We start from the raw sequence: 25,474 nt of genomic DNA, 5'->3' as shown, positions 1-25,474 counted from the left end.
CGGACATGATGCCCTGCTGTTGTCTTCTCTCTGCTCACATGTGAAAAATAACACAATCATCTCTTTCTCTCGCTCTCTCTCTCTCGCTCTCTCTCTCTCTCTCTCTCTCTGGTCTCTCTCTCTCTCTTGTGTCTCTCTGGTCTCTCTCTCTCTGTGTCTCTCTCTGTGTCTCTCTCTGTGTCTCTCTCTGTGTGTCTCTCTCTCTCTCTCTCTCTCTCTCTGTGTCTCTCTCTCTGTCTCTCTCTCTCTCTCTCTGTCTGTGTCTCTCTCTCTCTGTCTGTGTCTCTCTCTCTCTCTTCTCTCTGTCTCTCTCTCGCTGTCTCTCCTCTCTGTGTCTCTCTCTCTGTCTCTCTCTCTCTCTGTCTTTATTGGCATGGGAAACATGTGTTAACATTGCCAAAGCAAGTGAGGTAGACAACATACAAAGTGAATATATAAAGTGAAAACAACAAAATTAACAGTAAACATTACACATACAGAAGTTTCAAAACAGTAAAGACATTACAAATGTCATATTATATATATATACAGTGTTCTAACAATGTACAAATGGCTAAAGGACACAAGATAAATAAATAAGCATAAATCTCTCTCTCTCTGTCTCTCTCTCTCAGATTACCAACGACTGCAACCCACACCCATGGTAAGTGGAAGCTAAACATTTTCTATAGAGTCAAACAAGCGTGAACAGAACATGACAGGGTTGCCTGGGTTCAGTACTATCCGACGCTCATTCAAGCCAGCTAAAGTATTTGAAATAATGTTGAATAGTATTTGACCCAGATTTGTTCTGCAGTCTGTACTGCAGTTAATTTCTCACCTGTAGGCTTTCTCTCTCACTTTCTCTCTCACTCTCTCTCCTTCCCACGACACACCCTTCTCTCGTTTCCTTCCATCTTCACCTCTGTGTCTCTGTCTCTGTGTCATTCCCTAGGGTACGTTGGTAGTTGGAGCTGGCTGAGAATCACAGAAATACTAATCTGCTCATTTTAAGGAGACCAGAACACTTTAGAAATGCATTCAAAATGGCACCCTGTTCCCTATGTGGGGCACTACTTTAGACCAGGACATATGGGGCTCAGGTCTAAGGTAGTGCACTATATAGGGGTTTAGGGTGCCATAGGGCTCTGGTCTAAGGTCGTGCACTATATAGGGTGCCATAGGGCTCTGGTCTAAAGTAGTGCACTATATAGGGTGCCATAAGGCTCTGGTCTCTAAAGTAGTGCACTATATAGGGTGCCATAGGGCTCTGGTTTAAAGTAGTGCACTATATAGGGTGCCATAAGGCTCTGGTCTAAAGTAGTGCACTATATAGGGTGGCATAGGGCTCTGGTTTAAAGTAGTGCCCTATATAGGGTGCCATAGGGCTCTGGTCTAAAGTAGGGCACTATATAGGGTGGCATAGGGCTCTGGTCTAAAGTAGGTCTAAAGTAGGGCACTATATAGGGTGGCATAGGGCTCTGGTCCCAAGTAGGGCACTATATAGGGTGGCATAGGGTTCTGGTCCCAAGTAGTGCACTATATAGGGTGGCATAGGGCTCTGGTCCCAAGTAGGGCACTATATAGGGTGGCATAGGGCTCTGGTCCCAAGTAGTGCACTATATAGGGTGGCATAGGGCTCTGGTCCCAAGTAGTGCACTATATAGGGTGGCATAGGGCTCTGGTCCCAAGTAGGGCACTATATAGGGTGGCATAGGGCTCTGGTCTAAAGTAGTGCACTATATAGTGTGGCATAGGGCTCTGGTCTAAAGTAGGGCACTATATAGGGTGGCATAGGGCTCTGGTTTTAAAGTAGTGCCCTATATAGGGTGGCCTAGGGCTCTGGTCTAAAGTAGTGCACTATATAGGGTGACATAGGGCTCTGGTCTAAAGTAGTGCACTATATAGGGTGACATAGGGCTCTGATCTAAAGTAGGGCACTATATAGGGTGAATAGGGCTCTTGATCTAAAGTAGGGCACTATATAGGATGGGGCTCGGCCCAAATGGTACCCTGTTCTCTACACGACTTGCATCTGACCAGGACCGCGGGTGGACTTCGTAGGAACAGTGTACCATCTGGGATGCAGACAGAGAGACTCAGGGTTAGACTGACTTAAATGTTGAACTGAAACTGACAGTGGGACGTAGATGGTGCTAACTGACCCCTCTCTCTCTCTCTCTAGTTATAACAGCTGGGACCTGCTGTAGATGGTGATAACTGACCCCTCTCTCTCTCTCCTCTCTAGTTATAACAGTGGGACCTGTGTAGATGGTGATAACTGACCCCTCTCTCTCTCTCCTCTAGTTATAACAGTGGGACCTGTGTAGATGGTGATACTGACCCCTCTCTCTCTCTCTCTAGTTATAACAGTGGGACCTGTGTAGATGGTGATAACTGACCCCTCTCTCTCTCTCCTCTCCAGTTATAACAGTGGGACCTGTGTAGATGGTGATTAACTGACCCCTCTCTCTCTCTCTCTCTCTCTAGTTATAAACAGTGGGACCTGTGTAGATGGTGATAACTGACCCCGCTCTCTCCTCTCTAGTTATAACAGTGGGACCTGTGCTAGATGGTGATAACTGACCCCTCTCTCTCTCTCTCTCTCTAGTTATAACAGTGGGACCTGTGTAGATGGTGATAACTGACCCCTCTCTCTCTCTCTCTAGTTATAACAGTGGGACTGTTGTAGATGGTGATAACTGACCCCTCTCTCTCTCTCCTCTCTAGTTATAACAGTGGGACCTGTGTAGATGGTGATAACTGACCCCTCTCTCTCTCTCTCCTCTCTAGTTATAACAGTGGGACCTGTGTAGATGGTGATAACTGACCCCTCTCTCTCTCTCTCTCTCCTCTCTAGTTATAACAGTGGGACCTGTGTAGATGGTGATAACTGACCCCTCTCTCTCTCCTCTCTAGTTATAACAGTGGGACCTGTGTAGATGGTGATAAATGACCCCTCTCTCTCTCTCTCTCTAGTTATAACAGTGGGACCTGTGTAGATGGTGATAACTGACCCCTCTCTCTCTCTCTCTAGTTATAACAGTGGGACCTGTGTAGATGGTGATAACTGACCCCTCTCTCTCTCTCTCTCTAGTTATAACAGTGGGACCTGTGTAGATGGTGATAACTGACCCCTCTCTCTCTCTCCTCTCTAGTTATAACAGTGGGACCTGTGTAGATGGTGATAACTGACCCCTCTCTCTCTCTCTCTCCTCTCTAGTTATAACAGTGGGACCTGTGTAGATGGTGATAACTGACCCCTCTCTCTCTCTCCTCTCTAGTTATAACAGTGGGACCTGTGTAGATGGTGATAACTGACCCCTCTCTCTCTCCTCTCTAGTTATAACAGTGGGACCTGTGTAGATGGTGATAAATGACCCCTCTCTCTCTCTCTCTCTAGTTATAACAGTGGGACCTGTGTAGATGGTGATAACTGACCCCTCTCTCTCTCTCTCTCTCTCTCCTCTCTAGTTATAACAGTGGGACCTGTGTAGATGGTGATAACTGACCCCTCTCTCTCTCTCCTCTCTAGTTATAACAGTGGGACCTGTGTAGATGGTGATAACTGACCCCTCTCTCTCTCTCCTCTCTAGTTATAACAGTGGGACCTGTGTAGATGGTGATAACTGACCCCTCTCTCTCTCTCTCTCTCTCTCCTCTCTAGTTATAACAGTGGGACCTGTGTAGATGGTGATAACTGACCCCTCTCTCTCTCCTCTCTAGTTATAACAGTGGGACCTGTGTAGATGGTGAGAAATGACCCCTCTCTCTCTCTCTCTCTAGTTATAACAGTGGGACCTGTGTAGATGGTGATAACTGACCCCTCTCTCTCTCTCTCTCTCCTCTCTAGTTATAACAGTGGGATCTGTGTAGATGGTGATAACTGACCCCTCTCTCTCTCTCTCTCTCTCTCTCTAGTTATAACAGTGGGACCTGTGTAGATGGTGATAACTGACCCCTCTCTCTCTCTCCTCTCTAGTTATAACAGTGGACCTGTGTAGATGGTGATAACTGACCCCTCTCTCTCTCTAGTTATAACAGTGGGACCTGTGTAGATGGTGATAACTGGTATCGATGTGAATGTGCTCCAGGCTTCGCTGGGCCAGACTGCAGGATCAGTACGTATTGACACTACCTATACTCTCTCTCCCCTGCCTCACCCATCTTCCCTCTCCCCTGCCTCACCCATCCTCTCTCTCCCCTGCCTCACCCATCTTCCCTCACCCCTGCCTCACCCATCCTCTCTCTCCCTTGCCTCACCCATCCTCTCTCTCCCCTGCCTCACCCATCTTCCCTCACCCCCTGCCTCACCCATCCTCTCTCTCCCCTGCCTCACCCATCCTCTCTCTCCCCTGCCTCACCCATCCTCTCTCTCCCCTGCCTCACCCATCCTCTCTCTCCCCTGCCTCACCCATCCTCTCTCCCCTGCCTCACCCATCCTCTCTCTCCCCTGCCTCACCCATCCTCTCTCTCCCCTGCCTCACCCATCCCCTCTCTCCCCTGCCTCACCCATCCCCTCTCTCCCCTGCCTCACCCATCCCCTCTCACCCCTGCCTCACCCATCCTCTCTCTCCCCTGCCTCACCCATCTTCCCTCACTCTCTCCCACCCCTGCCTCTCTCCCCCGGGGATGAGGAGTGGGGACAGTCTAGCCGGCTAATTATCGGAGCTTTGGGCATCGGGCCATTTCCGGCCTCACCGGGCCAGCCTCGATCTTGGCCTTGGCCCTGTCACTGTCACTGTTGGGCTCTGGATTACACACACACACACACACACACACACACACACACACACACACACACACACACACTGGGGCAGACTGGCTTACGAGGCCAACAGCTAATCAACCAATCAGTGTTGTTTTACACACACCCACACATAGCGGTGCTCTCTGACCGTGATTACCCAGATTGTTTTCCCTCTTAAAGGCTTTCAGATGGTTTCTACATTCCTCCTGTCTGTTCACAAGGCTTTGTTCTGCAGGTCCAGCCTGCAGCTCTCTACATGCTGCTAATGAACATGGCTCTAATGTAGAGGGAGATCCTGGGTCTGGTGTAGGAGGGAGGGGAGATCCTGGGTCTGGTGTAGGAGGGAGGGGAGATCCTGGGTCTGGTGGAGGAGGAGGAGGGGAGATCCTGGGTCTGGTGGAGGAGGGAGGGAGATCCTGGGTCTGGTGTAGGAGGGAGAGGAGATCCTGGGTCTGGTGTAGGAGGAGGAGGGGAGATCCTGGGTCTGGTGTTGGAGGGAGGGAGGGAGATCCTGGGTCTGGTGTAGGGGGAGGATGAGGGGAGATCCTGGGTCTGGTGTAGGAGGAGGGAGGGAGATCCTGGGTCTGGTGTAGGGGGAGGATGAGGATGAGGGGAGATCCTGGGTCTGGTGTAGGAGGAGGAGGGGAGATCCTGGGTCTGGTGTAGGAGGAGGAGGGGAGATCCTGGGTCTGGTGTAGGAGGAGGAGGGGAGATCCTGGGTCTGGTGTAGGAGGAGGAGGGGAGATCCTGGGTCTGGTGTAGGAGGAGGAGGGGAGATCCTGGGTCTGGTGTAGGAGGAGGAGGGGAGATCCTGGGTCTGGTGTAGGAGGAGGGAGATCCTGGGTCTGGTGTAGGAGGAGGAGGGGAGATCCTGGGTCTGGTGTAGGAGGGAGGGGAGATCCTGGGTCTGGTGTAGGAGGAGGGAGGGTGATCCTGGGTCCGGTGTAGGAGGGAGGGGAGATCCTGGGTCCGGTGGAGGAGGGAGGGGAGATCCTGGGACCGGTGTAGGAGGGAGGGGAGATCCTGGGTCCGGTGGTGGAGGGAGGGGAGATCCTGGGTCCGGTGTAGGAGGGAGGGGAGATCCTGGGTCTGGTGTAGGAGGGAGGGGAGATCCTGGGTCTGGTGTAGGAGGGAGGGGAGATCCTGGGTCTAGTGGTGTAGGAGGGAGGGGAGATCCTGGGTCTGGTGGTGTAGGAGGGAGGGGAGATCCTGGGTCTGGTGGTGTAGGAGGGAGGGGAGATCCTGGGTCTGGTGGTGTAGGAGGGAGGGGAGATCCTGGGTCTGGTGTAGGAGGAGGGAGGGGAGATCCTGGGTCTGGTGTAGGAGGAGGGAGGGGAGATCCTGGGTCTGGTGTAGGAGGAGGGAGGGGAGATCCTGGGTCTGGTGTAGGAGGAGGGAGGGGAGATCCTGGGTCTGGTGTAGGAGGAGGGAGGGGAGATCCTGGGTCTGGTGTAGGAGGAGGGAGGGGAGATCCTGGGTCTGGTGTAGGAGGAGGGAGGGGAGATCCTGGGTCTGGTGTAGGAGGAGGGAGGGGAGATCCTGGGTCTGGTGTAGGAGGAGGGAGGGGAGATCCTGGGTCTGGTGTAGGAGGAGGGAGGGGAGATCCTAGGTCTGGTGAGGGGGAGGGAGGGGAGATCCTGGGTTTGGTGTAGGAGGAGGGAGGGGAGATTGATAATACATCTGGGCTGATTTAGAGACGGTTTGCTAGTCTGTTGTTGACTGTTTGCTAGTCTGTTGTTGACTGTTTGCTAGTCTGTTGTTGACTGTTTGCTAGTCTGTTGTTGACTGTTTGCTAGTCTGTTGTTGACTGTTTGCTAGTCTGTTGTTGACTGTTTGCTAGTCTGTTGTTGACTGTTTGCTAGTCTGTTGTTGACTGTTTGCTAGTCTGTTGTTGACTGTTTGCTAGTCTGTTGTTGACTGTTTGCTAGTCTGTTGTTGACTGTTTGCTAGTCTGTTGTTGACTGTTTGCTGGTCTGTTGTTGACTGTTTGCTGGTCTGTTGGTGACTGTGCTGTGGTTTGAAAAGTCAGCTCACAAATCTAACTGTCTTTGTTGATCATAACGAGAGTTAGTTATATCCTGACCCCTGTTTTATTCTCTCCTGTGTGTGTTTTAGATATCAACGAGTGCCAGTCTTCTCCCTGTATCTTTGGATCCAGCTGTATTGATGAGATCAATGGCTATCGCTGCCTGTGTCCCCAAGACAGAGCTGGACCACGCTGTCAGGAAGGTAGGTTAACACAGGCTGCCTGTGTCCCCAAGACAGAGCTGGACCAAGCTGTCAGGAAGGTAGGTTAACACAGGCTACCTGTGTCCCCAAGACAGAGCTGGACCACGCTGTCAGGAAGGTAGGTTAACACAGGCTGCCTGTGTCCCCAAGACAGAGCTGGACCACGCTGTCAGGAAGGTAGGTTAACACAGGCTGCCTGTGTCCCCAAGACAGAGCTGGACCACGCTGTCAGGAAGGTAGGTTAACACAGTCTGCCTGTGTCCCCAAGACAGAGCTGGACCACGCTGTCAGGAAGGTAGGTTAACACAGGCTGCCTGTGTCCCCAAGACAGAGCTGGACCACGCTGTCAGGAAGGTAGGTTAACACAGGCTGCCTGTGTCCCCAAGACAGAGCTGGACCACGCTGTCAGGAAGGTAGGTTAACACAGGCTGCCTGTGTCCCCAAGACAGAGCTGGACCACGCTGTCAGGAAGGTAGGTTAACACAGGCTGCCTGTGTCCCCAAGACAGAGCTGGACCACGCTGTCAGGAAGGTAGGTTAACACAGGCTGCCTGTGTCCCCAAGACAGAGCTGGACCACGCTGTCAGGAAGGTAGGTTAACACAGGCTGCCTGTGTCCCCAAGACAGAGCTGGACCACGCTGTCAGGAAGGTAGGTTAACACAGGCTGCCTGTGTCCCCAAGACAGAGCTGGACCACGCTGTCAGGAAGGTAGGTTAACACAGGCTGCCTGTGTCCCCAAGACAGAAGGTAGGTTAACTCAGTCAGTCTGGAAGGTAGGCTGGTTAACTCAGTCAGTCAGGAAGGTAGGCTGGTTAACTCAGTCAGTCAGGAAGGTAGGCTGGTTAACTCAGTCAGTCTGGAAGGTAGGTTGGTTAACTCAGTCAGTCTGGAAGGTAGGCTGGTTAACTCAGTCAGTCAGTCTGGAAGGTAGGCTGGTTAACTCAGTCAGTCTGGAAGGTAGGCTGGTTAACTCAGTCAGTCTGGAAGGTAGGCTGGTTAACTCAGTCAGTCAGTCTGGAAGGTAGGCTGGTTAACTCAGTCAGTCAGTCTGGAAGGTAGGCTGGTTAACTGTCAGTCAGTCTGGAAGGTAGGCTGGTTAACTGTCAGTCAGTCAGGAAGGTAGGCTGGTTAACTGTCAGTCAGTCTGGAAGGTAGGCTGGTTAACTGTCAGTCAGTCATGAAGGTAGGCTGGTTAACTCAGTCAGTCAGGAAGGTAGGCTGGTTAACTCAGTCAGTCAGGAAGGTAGGCTGGTTAACTCAGTCAGTCAGGAAGGTAGGCTGGTTAACTCAGTCAGTCAGGAAGGTAGGCTGGTTAACTCAGTCAGTCAGGAAGGTAGGCTGGTTACCTCAGTCAGTCAGGAAGGTAGGTAGGCTGGTTAACTCAGTCATCAGTCAGTCAGCTCAGGAAGGTAGGCTGGTTAACTCAGTCAGTCAGGAAGGTAGGCTGGTAACTTCAGTCAGGGTTCAAGGAAGGTAGGCTGGTTAACTCAGTCAGTCAGGAAGGTAGGCTGGTTAACTCAGTCAGTCAGGAAGGTAGGCTGGTTAACTCAGTCAGTCAGGAAGGTAGGCTGGTTAACTCAGTCAGTCAGGAAGGTAGGGCTGGTTAACTCAGTCAGTCAGGAAGGTAGGCTGGTTAACTCAGTCAGTCAGGAAGGTAGGCTGGGTTAACTCAGTCAGTCAGTCAGGTAGGCTGGTTAACTCAGTCAGTCAGTCAGGTAGGCTGGTTAACTCAGTCAGTCAGTCAGGTAGGCTGGTTAACTCAGTCAGTCAGGAAGGTAGGCTGGTTAACTCAGTCAGTCAGGAAGGTAGGCTGGTTAACTCAGTCAGTCAGGAAGGTAGGCTGGTTAACTCAGTCAGTCAGGAAGGTAGGCTGGTTAACTCAGTCAGTCAGTCAGGTAGGCTGGTTAACTCAGTCAGTCTGGAAGGTAGGCTGGTTAACTCAGTCAGTCAGGAAGGTAGGCTGGTTAACTCAGTCAGTCTGGAAGGTAGGCTGGTTAACTCAGTCAGTCAGGAAGGTAGGCTGGTTAACTCAGTCAGTCAGGAAGGTAGGCTGGTTAACTCAGTCAGTCAGGAAGGTAGGCTGGTTAACTGTCAGTCAGTCAGGAAGGTAGGCTGGTTAACTCAGTCAGTCTGGAAGGTAGGCTGGTTAACTCAGTCAGTCAGGAAGGTAGGCTGGTTAACTCAGTCAGTCAGGAAGGTAGGTTAACTCAGTCAGTCAGGAAGGTAGGCTGGTTAACTCAGTCAGTCAGGAAGGTAGGCTGGTTAACTCAGTCAGTCAGGAAGGTAGGCTGGTTAACTCAGTCAGTCAGGAAGGTAGGCTGGTTAACTCAGTCAGTCAGGAAGGTAGGCTGGTTAACTCAGTCAGTCTGGAAGGTAGGCTGGTTAACTCAGTCAGTCAGGAAGGTAGGTTAACTCAGTCAGTCAGGAAGGTAGGCTGGTTAACTCAGTCAGTCAGGAAGGTAGGCTGGTTAACTCAGTCAGTCAGGAAGGTAGGCTGGTTAACTCAGTCAGTCAGGAAGGTAGGCTGGTTAACTCAGTCAGTCAGGAAGGTAGGCTGGTTAACTCAGTCAGTCAGGAAGGTAGGTTAACTCAGTCAGTCAGGAAGGTAGGCTGGTTAACTCAGTCAGTCAGGAAGGTAGGCTGGTTAACTCAGTCAGTCAGGAAGGTAGGCTGGTTAACTCAGTCAGTCATGAAGGTAGGCTGGTTAACTCAGTCAGTCATGAAGGTAGGCTGGTTAACTCAGTCAGTCAGGAAGGTAGGCTGGTTAACTCAGTCAGTCAGGAAGGTAGGCTGGTTAACTCAGTCAGTCAGGAAGGTAGGCTGGTTAACTCAGTCAGTCAGGAAGGTAGGCTGGTTAACTCAGTCAGTCAGTCAGGTAGGCTGGTTAACTCAGTCAGTCAGGAAGGTAGGCTGGTTAACTCAGTCAGTCAGGAAGGTAGGCTGGTTAACTCAGTCAGTCAGGAAGGTAGGCTGGTTAACTCAGTCAGTCATGAAGGTAGGCTGGTTAACTCAGTCAGTCAGGAAGGTAGGCTGGTTAACTCAGTCAGTCAGGAAGGTAGGCTGGTTAACTCAGTCAGTCAGGAAGGTAGGCTGGTTAACTCAGTCAGTCAGGAAGGTAGGCTGGTTAACTCAGTCAGTCAGGAAGGTAGGCTGGTTTAACTCAGTCAGTCAGTCTGGAAGGTAGGTTGTGATTGTTTTATGTCTTTGTGTTTCAGTGACACAGAGGTCGTGCTCGGTGAACGGTCGTCTGACCCCTGAAGGAGCTAAGTGGGATGAGGACTGCAACACCTGTCAGTGTTTTAATGGGAAGGTGGTGTGTACCAGGGTACGTACAAACTACTCTCTTACCTTTCATCGACCTGGGTTTTCTCTCGAAGAACATTGCCTCGTGCAATGGAACCAATAGAATAGTCACAAAAGTGCAACCTGCCTATCTGACGCTGAAACTATTTGAAATCAAATAAATACTACTTGAACCCAGGTAGATTTCTGAGTCTTATTGTGTGGACCTTGATTGGGTATTTTGTCTCGTTGTTTTCCAGATGTGGTGTGGTCCTATGTCGTGCCGGGTCAGCGGTGGGGTCAAAGGTCGAGGTGGCGGAGCTGGGTGTCGGTCTGGTCAGAGCTGTGTACCAATCAGGGAGGAGCAGTGTTTTGTCCGGCCGTGTCTGAATCTTGGGGAGTGCCTCCCCTCCTCCCCACCAACCACCAAATGTCACCCCAGCTCCGGTTACCACGACAACAGCTGTTCCAACATCACGTTTACGTTCACCAAGGAGACCATGCCCAGGGTGAGTTGGTCCTTCTCCCTCCTTTCTACTGTTCAACTCACACCCCTATTCCATATAGTGCACTACGCAGTGTCTTACCTGTCCTCCACCGCTCGGCCCTGCGCTCTCGGCCCTGCGCTCTCGGCTCCTCTGTCACTCTCTAACTCAATATGGCTGCGTTTACACAGGCAGCCCAATTCTGATCTTTGGCCAAATATCAGCAGAAAAGATGATCTGATTGGTCAAGACAATATCAAAATTACGGTGCCTGTCTAAATGCAGCCAACTGTGAGAGATCGGGTTCTGAACAAACACACACTTCGCTCTGAGCTAAACCAGCTCCCGACCGGTTAGGGAGAGTTTTCCAGTCCAACTCCAACTTGCTCTTGATAGGTTCAGTCAGTTCCCGTTATAGGAACGAGAAAAGGAGACTTTCTCATTTTGTGTCCCTGTGCTGTTTCCATCCAAATCAGATCACATTTGATTTGTCACATGCTTTGTTAACAACAGGTGTAACAGTGAAATGCTTATGGGCCCTTCCCAACAATGCAGAGAAAATAATAACACAAGGAATAAATACACAATGAGTAACAATAACTTGACTAGATACACGGGGTACCAGTACTGAATCGATGTGCAGGGGTACGAGGTCATTGAGGTCGATAAACACGGGGTACCAGTACTGAATCGATGTGCAGGGGTACGAGGTCATTGAGGTCGATAAACACGGGGTACCAGTACTGAATCGATGTGCAGGGGTACGAGGTCATTGAGGTCGATAAACACAGGGTACCAGTACTGAATCGATGTGCGGGGGTACGAGGTCATTGAGGTTGATAAACACGGGGTACCAGTACTGAATCGATGTGCAGGGGTACGAGGTCATTGAGGTTGATAAACACGGGGTACCAGTACTGAATCGATGTGCAGGGGTACGAGGTCATTGAGGTCGATAAACACGGGGTACCAGTACTGAATCGATGTGCAGGGGTACGAGGTCATTGAGGTCGATAAACACGGGGTACCAGTACATGTGCAGGGGTTTGAGGTCGATAAACACGGGGTACCAGTACTGAATCGATGTGCAGGGGTACGAGGTCATTGAGGTTGATAAACACGGGGTACCAGTACTGAATCGATGTGCAGGGGTACGAGGTCATTGAGGTTGATAAACACGGGGTACCAGTACTGAATCGATGTGCAGGGGTACGAGGTCATTGAGGTCGATAAACACGGGGTACCAGTACTGAATCGATGTGCAGGGGTACGAGGTCATTGAGGTCGATAAACACGGGGTACCAGTACTGAATCGATGTGCAGGGGTACGAGCTCATTGAGGTTGATAAACACGGGGTACCAGTACTGAATCGATGTGCAGGGGTACGAGGTCATTGAGGTTGATAAACACGGGGTACCAGTACTGAATCGATGTGCAGGGGTACGAGGTCATTGAGGTCGATAAACACGGGGTACCAGTACTGAATCGATGTGCAGGGGTACGAGGTCATTGAGGTCGATAAACACGGGGTACCAGTACTGAATCGATGTGCAGGGGTACGAGGTCATTGAGGTCGATAAACACGGGGTACCAGTACTGAATCGATGTGCAGGGGTACGAGGTCATTGAGGTCGATAAACACGGGGTACCAGTACATGTGCAGGGGTTTGAGGTCGATAAACACGGGGTACCAGTACTGAATCGATGTGCAGGGGTACGAGGTCATTGAGGTCGATAAACACAGGGTACCAGTACATGTGCAGGGGTTTGAGGTCGATAAACACGGGGTACCAGTACTGAATCGATGTGCAGGGGTACGAGGTCATTGAGGTTGATAAACACGAGGTACCAGTACTGAATCGATGTGCAGGGGTACGAGGTCATTGAGACACTCCTGTGTTGTATTGGCTGTGTGCTTAGGGTCGTTGTCCGATTGGAAGGTGAACCTTCGCCCCAGTCTGAGGTCCTGAGCGCTCTGGAGCAGGTTTTTAATCAAGGATCTCTCTGTTCACATTTCCCTCGATCCTGACTAGTCCTCCAGTCCCTGTCACTGAAAAACATCCCCAGAGCATGACGCTGCCACCACCATGCTTCACCGTAGGGATGGTGCCAGAATCGTCAGAAAAGATTTTCCTCTGATAAACCATTCATTGAGGATGAGGAGAGACTGGGACCGCAGAACGCTGTCACTGTCTGAAGCTAAAGCTGTCACGCTTGTTAGGCAACTGCAGAGTGATGAGGCTTTGTTCTGATGGAGTCGCCAGCCGTCCTGTTGCAGCTTAGATTCACATGATCTCCTCTGTGTGTGTGTTCTGACATTCATCTCACAATAATCCTACATTGCGGCCACAGTATTAACTCAGTCTCTTGACAGCTGTTATGGATGATGTAGTTTGGGCTTCAGATGAAGAACACCCATAAAACCTCTATACCCAGGCGGTGTCAGAGGAAAGCCCTAAAAAATGATCAGACTCCAACCACCCAGGTCCTAGACTGTTCTCTCTGCTACGGTGAGCCGCACTGCTGAAACAAGTCTGGAACCAACAGAACCTGAACAGCTTCTACCTCCAAGCCATACGACTGCTGAACCAAGTCTGGAACCAACAGAACCTGAACAGCTTCTACCTCCAAGCCATAAGACTGCTGAACCAAGTCTGGAACCAACAGAACCTGAACAGCTTCTACCTCCAAGCCATACGACTGCTGAACCAAGTCTGGAACCAACAGAACCTGAACAGCTTCTACCTCCAAGCCATAAGACTGCTGAACCAAGTCTGGAACCAACAGAACCTGAACAGCTTCTACCTCCAAGCCATACGACTGCTGAACCAAGTCTGGAACCAACAGAACCTGAACAGCTTCTACCTCCAAGCCATACGACTGCTGAACCAAGTCTGGAACCAACAGAACCTGAACAGCTTCTACCTCCAAGCCATAAGACTGCTGAACCAAGTCTGGAACCAACAGAACCTGAACAGCTTCTACCTCCAAGCCATAAGACTGCTGAACCAAGTCTGGAACCAACAGAACCTGAACAGCTTCTACCTCCAAGCCATAAGACTGCTAAATAGTTAGTCCGGGTACCAATTGGTTACCTATTTAAACTATCTGCGTTGACCCCTTTTTGTACCAACTCTTGACTCATCACATACACTGCTGCTACTGTTTATTATCTATCCTGTTGCCTAGTTACTCTACCTACAGTGCATTCTGGGAAGTATTCAGATCCCTTCCCCTTTTTCCACATTTTGTTACGTTACAGCCTTATTCTACAATGGATTAAATAAAAAATGTTCCTCATCAATCTACACACAATACCCCACCTGTACCCCTCCACACTGACTCTGTACCGTAATACCCTGTATATAGCCTCCACATTGACTCTGTACCGTAATACCCTGTATATAGCCTCCACATTGACTCTGTACCGTAACATCCTGTATATAGCCTCCACATTGACTCTGTACTGTAACACCCTGTATATAGCCTCCACACTGACTCTGTACCGTAATACCCTGTATATAGCCTCCACATTGACTCTGTACCGGTACCCCCCTGTATATAGCCTCCACATTGACTCTGTACCGTAATACCCTGTATATAGCCTCCACATTGACTCTGTACCGGTACCCCCTGTATATAGCCTCCACATTGACTCTGTACCGTAATACCCTGTATATAGCCTCCACATTGACTCTGTACCGGTACCCCCTGTATATAGCCTCCACATTGACTCTGTACCGTAATACCCTGTATATAGCCTCCACATTGACTCTGTACCGTAATACCCTGTATATAGCCTCCACATTGACTCTGTACCGTAATACCCTGTATATAGCCTCCACATTGACTCTGTACCAGTACCCCCTGTATATAGCCTCCACATTGACTCTGTACCGGTACCCCCTGTATATAGCCTCCACATTGACTCTGTACCGTAATACCCTGTATATAGCCTCCACATTGACTCTGTACCGTAATACCCTGTATATAGCCTCCACATTGACTCTGTACCGTAATACCCTGTATATAACCTCCACATTGACTCTGTACCGTAATACCCTGTATATAGCCTCCACATTGACTCTGTACCGTAATACCCTGTATATAACCTCCACATTGACTCTGTACCGTAATACCCTGTATATAGCCTCCACATTGACTCTGTACCGGTACCCCCTGTATATAGCCTCCACATTGACTCTGTACCGGTACCCTCTGTATATAGCCTCCACATTGACTCTGTACCGGTACCCCCCTGTATATAGCCTCCACATTGACTCTGTACCGTAATACCCTGTATATAGCCTCCACATTGACTCTGTACCGGAACCCCCTGTATATAACCTCCACATTGACTCTGTACCGTAACACCCTGTATATAACCTCCACATTGACTCTGTACCGTAATACCCTGTATAGAGCCTCATTATTGTTATTCTTATTGTTACTTTTTGTTTTAGTCTACTTTGTAAATATTTTCTTAACTCTTCTTGAACTTTACTGTTGGTTAAGTAAGCATTTCATGGTAAAGTCTACACTTTGATCTTTTGATCTTTTGATCTTTTGATCATGACAAATCGAAAACAGGTTTTTAGAAATGTTTGCGAATGTATAAAAAAATAATATTCAGACTCGTTGCTATGCGACTCGAAATTGAGCTCATGTGCATCCTGTTTCTTAGAAAAAAACGAAACGTCCCTTTTTCAGGTCTTTCAAAGATAATTCATAAAAATCCAAATAACTTCACAGATCTTCATTGTAAAAGAGTTTAAACACTGTTTCCCATGAGCAAAGACATTGGAGAAGTGGTTTATCCACACATCTCCATTTTGGATAGATAACTCTTTATGTTTGTTTAGTGTTTTCCAATTTTCACAGAAGTGGATTCTTCAAATACATTTGAGCTGATTTCTGACTAGCTGTTCCTTTTTCCATAGAAGTTCTGTATTGATTCACCGTGAAGTCGTAGGCTTCCCAGGTTTCCTGGTTCTCAATTATTTTGCTTGGATAGATTTCTCAATTTCTCTTAGGTTTTGGCGTTCTCCATCAAACCATTTGTCATTGTTGTTAATTTTCTTAAGTTATCTGCTTGACATTTTTAGGTTAGATTAGACCTTTGACCTTTCAGTTTCCCTGTTTGTTTTCTACTGCCAAGTTTACAACTTCACTATTACAGTGAAATGTTTTGTCCAGGAAGTTGTCTAAAAGGGATTGAATGTGTTGTTGCCTAATTGTTTTTTGGTAGATTCCCACACTACTTTCCTTTCATCTGTAGCATTTCTTAATATTATTCACTTCCTTTGACTTTGATGACTCATGATTTGAGTATTGCTCTGTTCAGGTAGACTGTCCCTCTCTATCTCTACCTCCTCTGTCCAGTGTGTAATTTCTCTCTCCTCTCTCTCTCCAGGGTCTGAGTATCGAGGCAGTGTGTAAGCAGCTGAGACAACTCTATGTGCTGAGTAATGTGTCCTCTGAGTATTCTGTTTCCATAACCTGTGACCCTTCAACCTCCGCCAGCAACGAGATCCATCTCAGCATCGTAAGTCACGTCTTGTCACCTGTGTGTGTGTGTGTGTGTGTGTGTGTGTGTGTGTGTGTGTGTGTGTGTGTGTGTGTGTGTGTGTGTCTTGGGGTTAAAAGCAAAAATACATATTTCTGTGAACTGTAAGGAAAATAAGAATCTACAGTCGTGGCCAAAAGTTTTGAGAATGACACAAATATTATTTTCACAAAGTCTGCTGCCTCAGTTTATATGATGGCAATTTGCATATATTCCAGAATGTTATGAAGAGTGATCAGATGAATTGCAAAATCCCTCTTTGCCATGCAAATAAACTGAATCCCCCAAAAACATTTCCACTGCATTTCAGCCCTGCCACAAAAGGACCAGCTGGCATGTCAGTGATTCTCTCGTTAACACAGTGTTGTGAGTGTTGAGAGTGTTGACGAGGACAAGGCTGGAGATCACTCTGTCATGCTGATTGAGTTTGAATAACAGACTGGAAGCTTCAAAAGGAGGGTGGTGCTTGGAATCATTGTTCTTCCTCTGTCAACCATGGTTACCTGCACGGAAACACGTGCCGTCATCATTGCTTTGCACAAAAAGGGCTTCACAGGCAAGGATATTGCTGCCAGTAAGATTGCACCTAAATCAACCACACTTCTCTCTAGGAAAAACATCAGGGACAGACTGATATCCTGCAAAAGGTACAAGCATTGGACTGCTGAGGACTGGGGTACAGTCCTTTTCTCTGATGAATCCCCTTTCCGATTGTTTGGGGCATCTGGAAAAAAGCTTGTCCGGAGAAGACAAGGTGAGTGCTACCATCAGCCCTGTGTCATGCCAACAGTAAAGCATCCGGAGACCATTCATGTGTGGGGTTGCTTCTCAGCCAAGGGAGTGGGCTCACATGAATAAAGAATGGTACCAACACATCCTCCCAGAGCAACTTCTCCCAACCATCCAGGAACAGTTTGGTGATGAACAATGCCATTTTCAGCATGATGGAGCACCTTGCCATAAGGCAAAAGTGGTAACTAAGTGGCTCGGGGAACAAAACATCAATATTTTGGGTCCATGGCCAGGAAACTCCCCAGACCTTAATCCCATTGAGAATTTGTGGTTAATCCTCAAGAGGCGGATGGACGAACAAAAACCCACAAATTCTGACAAACTCCAAGCATTGATTATGTAAGAATGGACTGCCATCAGTCAGGATGTGGCCCAGAAGTTAACTGAATGGGCTGCCATCAGTCAGGATGTGGCCCAGAAGTTAACTGAATGGGCTGCCATCAGTCAGGATGTGGCCCAGAAGTTAACTGAATGGGCTGCCATCAGTCAGGATGTGGCCCAGAAGTTAACTGAATGGGCTGCCATCAGTCAGGATGTGGCCCAGAAGTTAACTGAATGGGCTGCCATCAGTCAGGATGTGGCCCAGAAGTTAATTGACAGCATGCCAGGGCGGATTGCAGAGGTCTTGAAAAAGAAGGGTCAACACTGCAAATATTGACACTCTGCATCATCTTCATGTAATTGTCAATAAAAGCCTTTGACACTTATGAAATGCTTGTAATTATACTTCAGTATCCATAGTAACATCTGACAAAAATATCTAAAGACACTGAAGCAGCAAACTTTGTGGAAATTAATATTTATGTCATTCTCAAAACCGTTGACCACGACTGTCTGCAAAGTGAAGCATGAAGGATCTCCCTTAGTCTTCATAAGTCTGCCTTTTCACACGACGGAGCAGAGCTGTACTGGACTGGCCTGGTTACGCCATAGACAGTCATGCATGATTTTACAATTTGTGTTCTATTTAATTGTATTTGTCACCGCGCTCCGGATAATAGTTACAGATTAGATACGCTGGCTGGCTGTTGTGAGATGTAGTGTTACGCTGAAGCCAGAAAACAACAACAACCATTTTAATCTGATAAACATAAATCTGAAAACACGGTATATCAAGACCTCCAATAACCTTTCCCCTTTAGTTCTCTGGGCCTGTATTCCTAAAGTGTCTCCTGCTGATCTAGAATCAGGTGTTTGCCTTTTTAGCTCATAACGAAGTAAGATTAAATGGCGATGGGGACCTGAGCCTAGATCAGCACCCCTTATTATGAATACGGGCCCCGATGAAGCAGAAACACTTTTCCCTGTGTGTTGTAGGGATGGACACGGTGACTCCAATATCCCAACAGACATTAGTTAGTATTCAATATGAATACGGGCCCTGATGAAGCAGAAACACTTTTCCCTGTGTGTTGTAGGGATGGACACGGTGACTCCAATATCCCAACAGACATTAGTTAGTATTCAATATGAATACGGGCCCTGATGAAGCAGAAACACTTTTCCCTGTGTGTTGTAGGGATGGACACGGTGACTCCAATATCCCAACAGACATTAGTTAGTATTCAATATGAATACGGGCCCTGATGAAGCAGAAACACTTTTCCCTGTGTGTTGTAGGGATGGACACGGTGACTCCAATATCCCAACAGACATTAGTTAGTATTCAATATGAATACGGGCCCTGATGAAGCAGAAACACTTTTCCCTGTGTGTTGTAGGGATGGACACGGTGACTCCAATATCCCAACAGACATTAGTTAGTATTCAATATGAATACGGGCCCTGATGAAGCAGAAACACTTTTCCCTGTGTGTTGTAGGGATGGACACGGTGACTCCAATATCCCAACAGACATTAGTTAGTATTCAATATGAATACGGGCCCTGATGAAGCAGAAACACTTTTCCCTGTGTGTTGTAGGGATGGACACGGTGACTCCAATATCCCAACAGACATTAGTTAGTATTCAATATGAATACGGGCCCTGATGAAGCAGAAACACTTTTCCCTGTGTGTTGTAGGGATGGACACGGTGACTCCAATATCCCAACAGACATTAGTTAGTATTCAATATGAATACGGGCCCTGATGAAGCAGAAACACTTTTCCCTGTGTGTTGTAGGGATGGACACGGTGACTCCAATATCCCAACAGACATTAGTTAGTATTCAATATGAATACGGGCCCTGATGAAGCAGAAACACTTTTCCCTGTGTGTTGTAGGGATGGACACGGTGACTTCAATATCCCAACAGACATTAGTTAGTATTCAATATGAATACGGGCCCTGATGAAGCAGAAACACTTTTCCCTGTGTGTTGTAGGGATGGACACGGTGACTCCAATATCCCAACAGACATTAGTTAGTATTCAATATGAATACGGGCCCTGATGAAGCAGAAACACTTTTCCCTGTGTGTTGTAGGGATGGACACGGTGACTCCAATATCCCAACAGACATTAGTTAGTATTCAATATGAATACGGGCCCTGATGAAGCAGAAACACTTTTCCCTGTGTGTTGTAGGGATGGACACGGTGACTCCAATATCCCAACAGACATTAGTTAGTATTCAATATGAATACGGGCCCTGATGAAGCAGAAACACTTTTCCCTGTGTGTTGTAGGGATGGACACGGTGACTCCAATATCCCAACAGACATTAGTTAGTATTCCAATACTTGCGAGAGTAATCATAAAATAAATAATGTTAACAATGAAATGGCTTTCACTAAATTAAATTATCTTCGTGACATTGCAGCGCACAATTATATTATGATGTAAGCAAACGGCACCCAAGTCGCACAGGCAGAAAGTCCAAGTTATACGTTTTTATTTGATTTATTTAAAAATGCATTTAATTTACATTTTGACTGTCCTGATATCCGAAGAAATGTCATGTTATTCTAATAGTAGTGAAATGATTTCCATCCCTAGTGTTTTTCTATCAGTACACAGAGGATACAGCTCACCTATAAAGGACCTAACAGATACCCAACCAGTATAACACCCCCCCCCCCCCCCCCCGTCTCTCTCTCTTCAGTACACAGAGGATACAGCTCACCTGTAAAGGACCTAACAGATACCCAACCAGTATAACACCCCCCCCCCCCCCCCCCCGTCTCTCTCTCTTCAGTACACAGAGGATACAGCTCACCTGTAAAGGACCTAACAGATACCCAACCAGTATAACACCCCCCCCCCCCCCGTCTCTCTCTCTTCAGTACACAGAAGATACAGATCCCCTATAAAGGACCTAACAGATACCCAACCAGTATAACACCCCCCCCCCCCCCCCCCCTCTCTCTCTCTCTTCAGTACACAGGTCCTTTACAGGTGAGCTGTATCCTCTGTGTACTGAAGAGAGAGAGAGAGGGGGGGGGGGGGGGTGTTATACTGGTTGGGTACCTGTTAGGTCCTTTACAGGTGAGCTGTATCCTCTAACAGATACCCAACCAGTATAACACCCCCCCCCCCCTCTCTCTCTTCAGTACACAGAGGATACAGCTCACCTATAAAGGACCTAACAGATACCCAACCAGTATAACACCCCCCCCCTCTCTCTCTCTTCAGTACACAGAAGATACAGATCCCCTATAAAGGACCTAACAGATACCCAACCAGTATAACACCCCCCCCCCCCCTCTCTCTCTCTTCAGTACACAGAGGATACAGATCCCCTATAAAGGACCTAACAGATACCCAAGCAGTATAACACCCCCCCCCCCCCCCCCCCCCCCCCCTCTCTCTCTCTCTTCAGTACACAGGTCCTTTACAGGTGAGCTGTATCCTCTGTGTACTGAAGAGAGAGAGAGAGAGGGGGGGGGGGGGGGTGTTATACTGGTTGGGTACCTGTTAGGTCCTTTACAGGTGAGCTGTATCCTCTAACAGATACCCAACCAGTATAACACCCCCCCCCCCCCTCTCTCTCTTCAGTACACAGAGGATACAGCTCACCTATAAAGGACCTAACAGATACCCAACCAGTATAACACCCCCCCCCTCTCTCTCTCTTCAGTACACAGAAGATACAGATCCCCTATAAAGGACCTAACAGATACCCAACCAGTATAACACCCCCCCCCCCCCTCTCTCTCTCTTCAGTACACAGAGGATACAGATCCCCTATAAAGGACCTAACAGATACCCAACCAGTATAACACCCCCCCCCTCTCTCTCTCTTCAGTACACAGAAGATACAGATCCCCTATAAAGGACCTAACAGATACCCAACCAGTATAACACCCCCCCCCCCCCCTCTCTCTCTCTTCAGTACACAGAGGATACAGATCCCCTATAAAGGACCTAACAGATACCCAACCAGTATAACACCCCCCCCCCCCCCCCCTCTCTCTCTCTCTTCAGTACACAGGTCCTTTACAGGTGAGCTGTATCCTCTGTGTACTGAAGAGAGAGAGAGAGGGGGGGGGGGGGGGTGTTATACTGGTTGGGTACCTGTTAGGTCCTTTACAGGTGAGCTGTATCCTCTAACAGATACCCAACCAGTATAACACCCCCCCCCCCCTCTCTCTCTTCAGTACACAGAGGATACAGCTCACCTATAAAGGACCTAACAGATACCCAACCAGTATAACACCCCCCCCCTCTCTCTCTCTTCAGTACACAGAAGATACAGATCCCCTATAAAGGACCTAACAGATACCCAACCAGTATAACACCCCCCCCCCCCCCTCTCTCTCTCTTCAGTACACAGAGGATACAGATCCCCTATAAAGGACCTAACAGATACCCAAGCAGTATAACACCCCCCCCCCCCCCCCCCCCCCCGTCTCTCTCTCTCTTCAGTACACAGAGGATACAGCTCACCTGTAAAGGACCTAACAGATACCCAACCAGTATAACACCCCCCCCCCCCCCCCCCCTCTCTCTCTCTCTTCAGTACACAGGTCCTTTACAGGTGAGCTGTATCCTCTGTGTACTGAAGAGAGAGAGAGAGGGGGGGGGGGGGGTGTTATACTGGTTGGGTACCTGTTAGGTCCTTTACAGGTGAGCTGTATCCTCTAACAGATACCCAACCAGTATAACACCCCCCCCCCCTCTCTCTCTCTTCAGTACACAGAGGATACAGCTCACCTATAAAGGACCTATCAGATACCCAACCAGTATAACACCCCCCCCCCCCCCCCCTCTCTCTCTTCAGTACACAGAAGATACAGCTCACCTATAAAGGACCTAACAGATACCCAACCAGTATAACACCCCCCCCCCCTCTCTCTCTCTTCAGTACACAGAGGATACAGCTCACCTATAAAGGACCTAACAGATACCCAACCAGTATAACACCCCCCCCCCCTCTCTCTCTTCAGTACACAGAGGATACAGCTCACCTATAAAGGACCTAACAGATACCCAACCAGTATAACACCCCCCCCCCCCCTCTCTCTCTCTTCAGTACACAGAGGATACAGCTCACCTATAAAGGACCTAACAGATACCCAACCAGTATAACCCCCCCCCCCCCCCCTCTCTCTTCAGTACACAGAGGCCCACCCGATGGACAGATCACCTATAAAGGACCTAACAGATACCCAACCAGTATAACACCCCCCCCCCCCCCTCTCTCTCTCTCTTCAGTACACAGAGGCCCACCCGATGGACAGATCCCCTATAAAGGACCTAACAGATACCCAACCAGTATAACACCCCCCCCCCCCTCTCTCTCTTCAGTACACAGAGGCCCACCCGATGGACAGATCCCCTATAAAGGAGATAACAGATAGGCTCGCCGATCTGGTGTCTAAACACCATGGCAATAACAGCATCATCAGCGCCATCGCCAAGGTCCGTGTGCAGCGGAGGCCTAGCGCCAGCCAGACGGGTACGATTCACTCTCTATCACACACACACACACACACACACACACACACACACACACACACACACACACACACACACACACACACACACACAGCCAGACAGGTAACACACACACACACAGCCAGACAGGTAACACACACACACACACACACAGCCAGACAGGTAACACACACACACACACAGCCAGGCAGGTAACACACACACACACACAGCCAGGCAGGTAACACACACACACACACAGCCAGACAGGTAACACACACACACACACAGCCAGACAGGTAACACACACACACACACAGCCAGACAGGTAACACACACACAGCCAGACAGGTACCACACACGTACATGCCAGTCATTTAGCAGACGCTCCAGAGCCACTTAAAGTTAATGCATTCATCGTAAGATAAGTGGTTGTCTCACCAAGCTATCACAGACATAGAAATGACACCTGTCCTCAATAACGTAGCTATCAGTAGAGTCAGCTAGAAGGGTGGGGTCAGGTGCAAGTGCTGGTTAAGTGTTTATTTTGTATTATTTTGGGGGGTCGAGGTGAGGAGGAGGATAATTTAAGGTACTGTTTGTAGAGGTCGGTTTTCAGAAGATGGGCAGGGACTCTGATGTCCTAGCTTCAGGGGGAAGATGGGCAGGGACTCTGCTGTCCTAGCATCAGGGGGAAGATGGACAGGGACTCTGCTGTCCTAGCTCCAGGGGGAAGCTGGTTCCACCATTGAGGTACCAGGACAGATAAGAGCTTGGGTTGGTCAGGAGCTGCCCTCCCGTAGGGTTGTGAGGGCCAAGAGGCCTGAGGTGGCAGAACGGAGTGCTCAGGTTGGTGTAGGGTTTGATCATAGCCTGAAGGTAGGGAGGGTCAGTGGACTCAATAGGCTGAGTGAATGAGTGGGACCAGTGGACTCAATAGGCTGAGTGAATGAATGGGACCAGTGGATTCAATAGGCTGAGTGAATGAGTGGGACCAGTGGACTCAATAGGCTGAGTGAATGAGTGGGACCAGTGGACTCAATAGGCTGAGTGAATGAGTGGGACCAGTGGACTCAATAGGCTGAGTGAATGAGTGGGACCAGTGGACTCAATAGGCTGAGTGAATGAGTGGGACCAGTGGACTCAATAGGCTGAGTGAATGAGTGGGACCAGTGGACTCAATAGGCTGAGTGAATGAGTGGGACCAGTGGACTCAATAGGCTGAGTGAATGACTGGGACCAGTGGACTCGATAGGCTGAGTGGGACCAGTGGACTCAATAGACTGAGTGAATGAGTGGGACCAGTGGACTCATTAGGCTGAGTGAATGAGTGGGACCAGTGGACTCATTAGGCTGAGTGAATGACTGGGACCAGTGGACTCATTAGGCTGAGTGAATGACTGGGACCAGTGGACTCATTAGGCTGAGTGAATGACTGGGACCAGTGGACTCATTAGGCTGAGTGAATGACTGGGACCAGTGGACTCAATAGGCTGAGTGAATGACTGGGACCAGTGGACTCAATAGGCTGAGTGAATGAGTGGGACCAGTGGACTCAATAGGCTGAGTGAATGAGTGGGACCAGTGGACTCAATAGGCTGAGTGAATGAGTGGGACCAGTGGACTCATTAGGCTGAGTGAATGAGTGGGACCAGTGGACTCATTAGGCTGAGTGAATGACTGGGACCAGTGGACTCAATAGGCTGAGTGAATGACTGGGACCAGTGGACTCAATAGGCTGAGTGAATGAGTGGGACCAGTGGACTCATTAGGCTGAGTGAATGAGTGGGACCAGTGGACTCATTAGGCTGAGTGAATGAATGGGACCAGTGGACTCAATAGGCTGAGTGAATGACTGGGACCAGTGGACTCAATAGGCTGAGTGAATGAGTGGGACCAGTGGACTCAATAGGCTGAGTGAATGAGTGGGACCAGTGGACTCGATAGGCTGAGTGGGACCAGTGGACTCAATAGACTGAGTGAATGAGTGGGACCAGTGGACTCATTAGGCTGAGTGAATGAGTGGGACCAGTGGACTCATTAGGCTGAGTGAATGACTGGGACCAGTGGACTCAATAGGCTGAGTGAATGACTGGGACCAGTGGACTCAATAGGCTGAGTGAATGACTGGGACCAGTGGACTCAATAGGCTGAGTGAATGAGTGGGACCAGTGGACTCAATAGGCTGAGTGAATGAGTGGGACCAGTGGACTCAATAGACTGAGTGAATGAGTGGGACCAGTGGACTCAATAGGCTGAGTGAATGAGTGGGACCAGTGGACTCAATAGGCTGAGTGAATGAGTGGGACCAGTGGACTCAATAGACTGAGTGAATGAGTGGGACCAGTGGACTCAATAGGCTGAGTGGTTGACAGTCGTCCACAGAGAGGAGGCAGAAGCTTGAAATTGAGTAGAAAGTGGCTTTAGCAGCGAACAAACAGAAGGTAGAGAGGGGAGTGAAAGGGATGATAGGACCTCCAGAAGTTTAGTTTTCCTCCATTTTCTTTTTGCTCAGTTGCCCGCAGCCCTGTTCTGTAAGCTCACAATGAGTCACTCAGCCACGGAGCAGC

General features: G+C 48.9%; 1 protein-coding gene across 1 annotated transcript in view; it reads left to right on the top strand.

Moving 5' to 3' along the window:
* Positions 1-25,474, top strand: part of jag1b (jagged canonical Notch ligand 1b) — a gene marked incomplete in the record, with an annotated part of 96,280 nt that overhangs the window by 66,178 nt on the left and 4,628 nt on the right. Inside the window, 7 exon segments of the mRNA XM_031799031.1 lie at positions 617-643; positions 4,015-4,100; positions 6,845-6,958; positions 10,174-10,283; positions 10,501-10,749; positions 16,140-16,271; positions 22,776-22,926. Coding sequence (XP_031654891.1) covers positions 617-643; positions 4,015-4,100; positions 6,845-6,958; positions 10,174-10,283; positions 10,501-10,749; positions 16,140-16,271; positions 22,776-22,926 — 869 coding nt within the window.

Source organism: Oncorhynchus kisutch, linkage group LG20, assembly GCF_002021735.2.
Source record: "Oncorhynchus kisutch isolate 150728-3 linkage group LG20, Okis_V2, whole genome shotgun sequence".
In the NCBI taxonomy this organism is placed as follows: Eukaryota; Metazoa; Chordata; class Actinopteri; order Salmoniformes; family Salmonidae; genus Oncorhynchus; species Oncorhynchus kisutch.
Note: the sequence above shows the minus strand (reverse complement) of the source record. Positions and strands in the feature narration are given on the sequence as shown.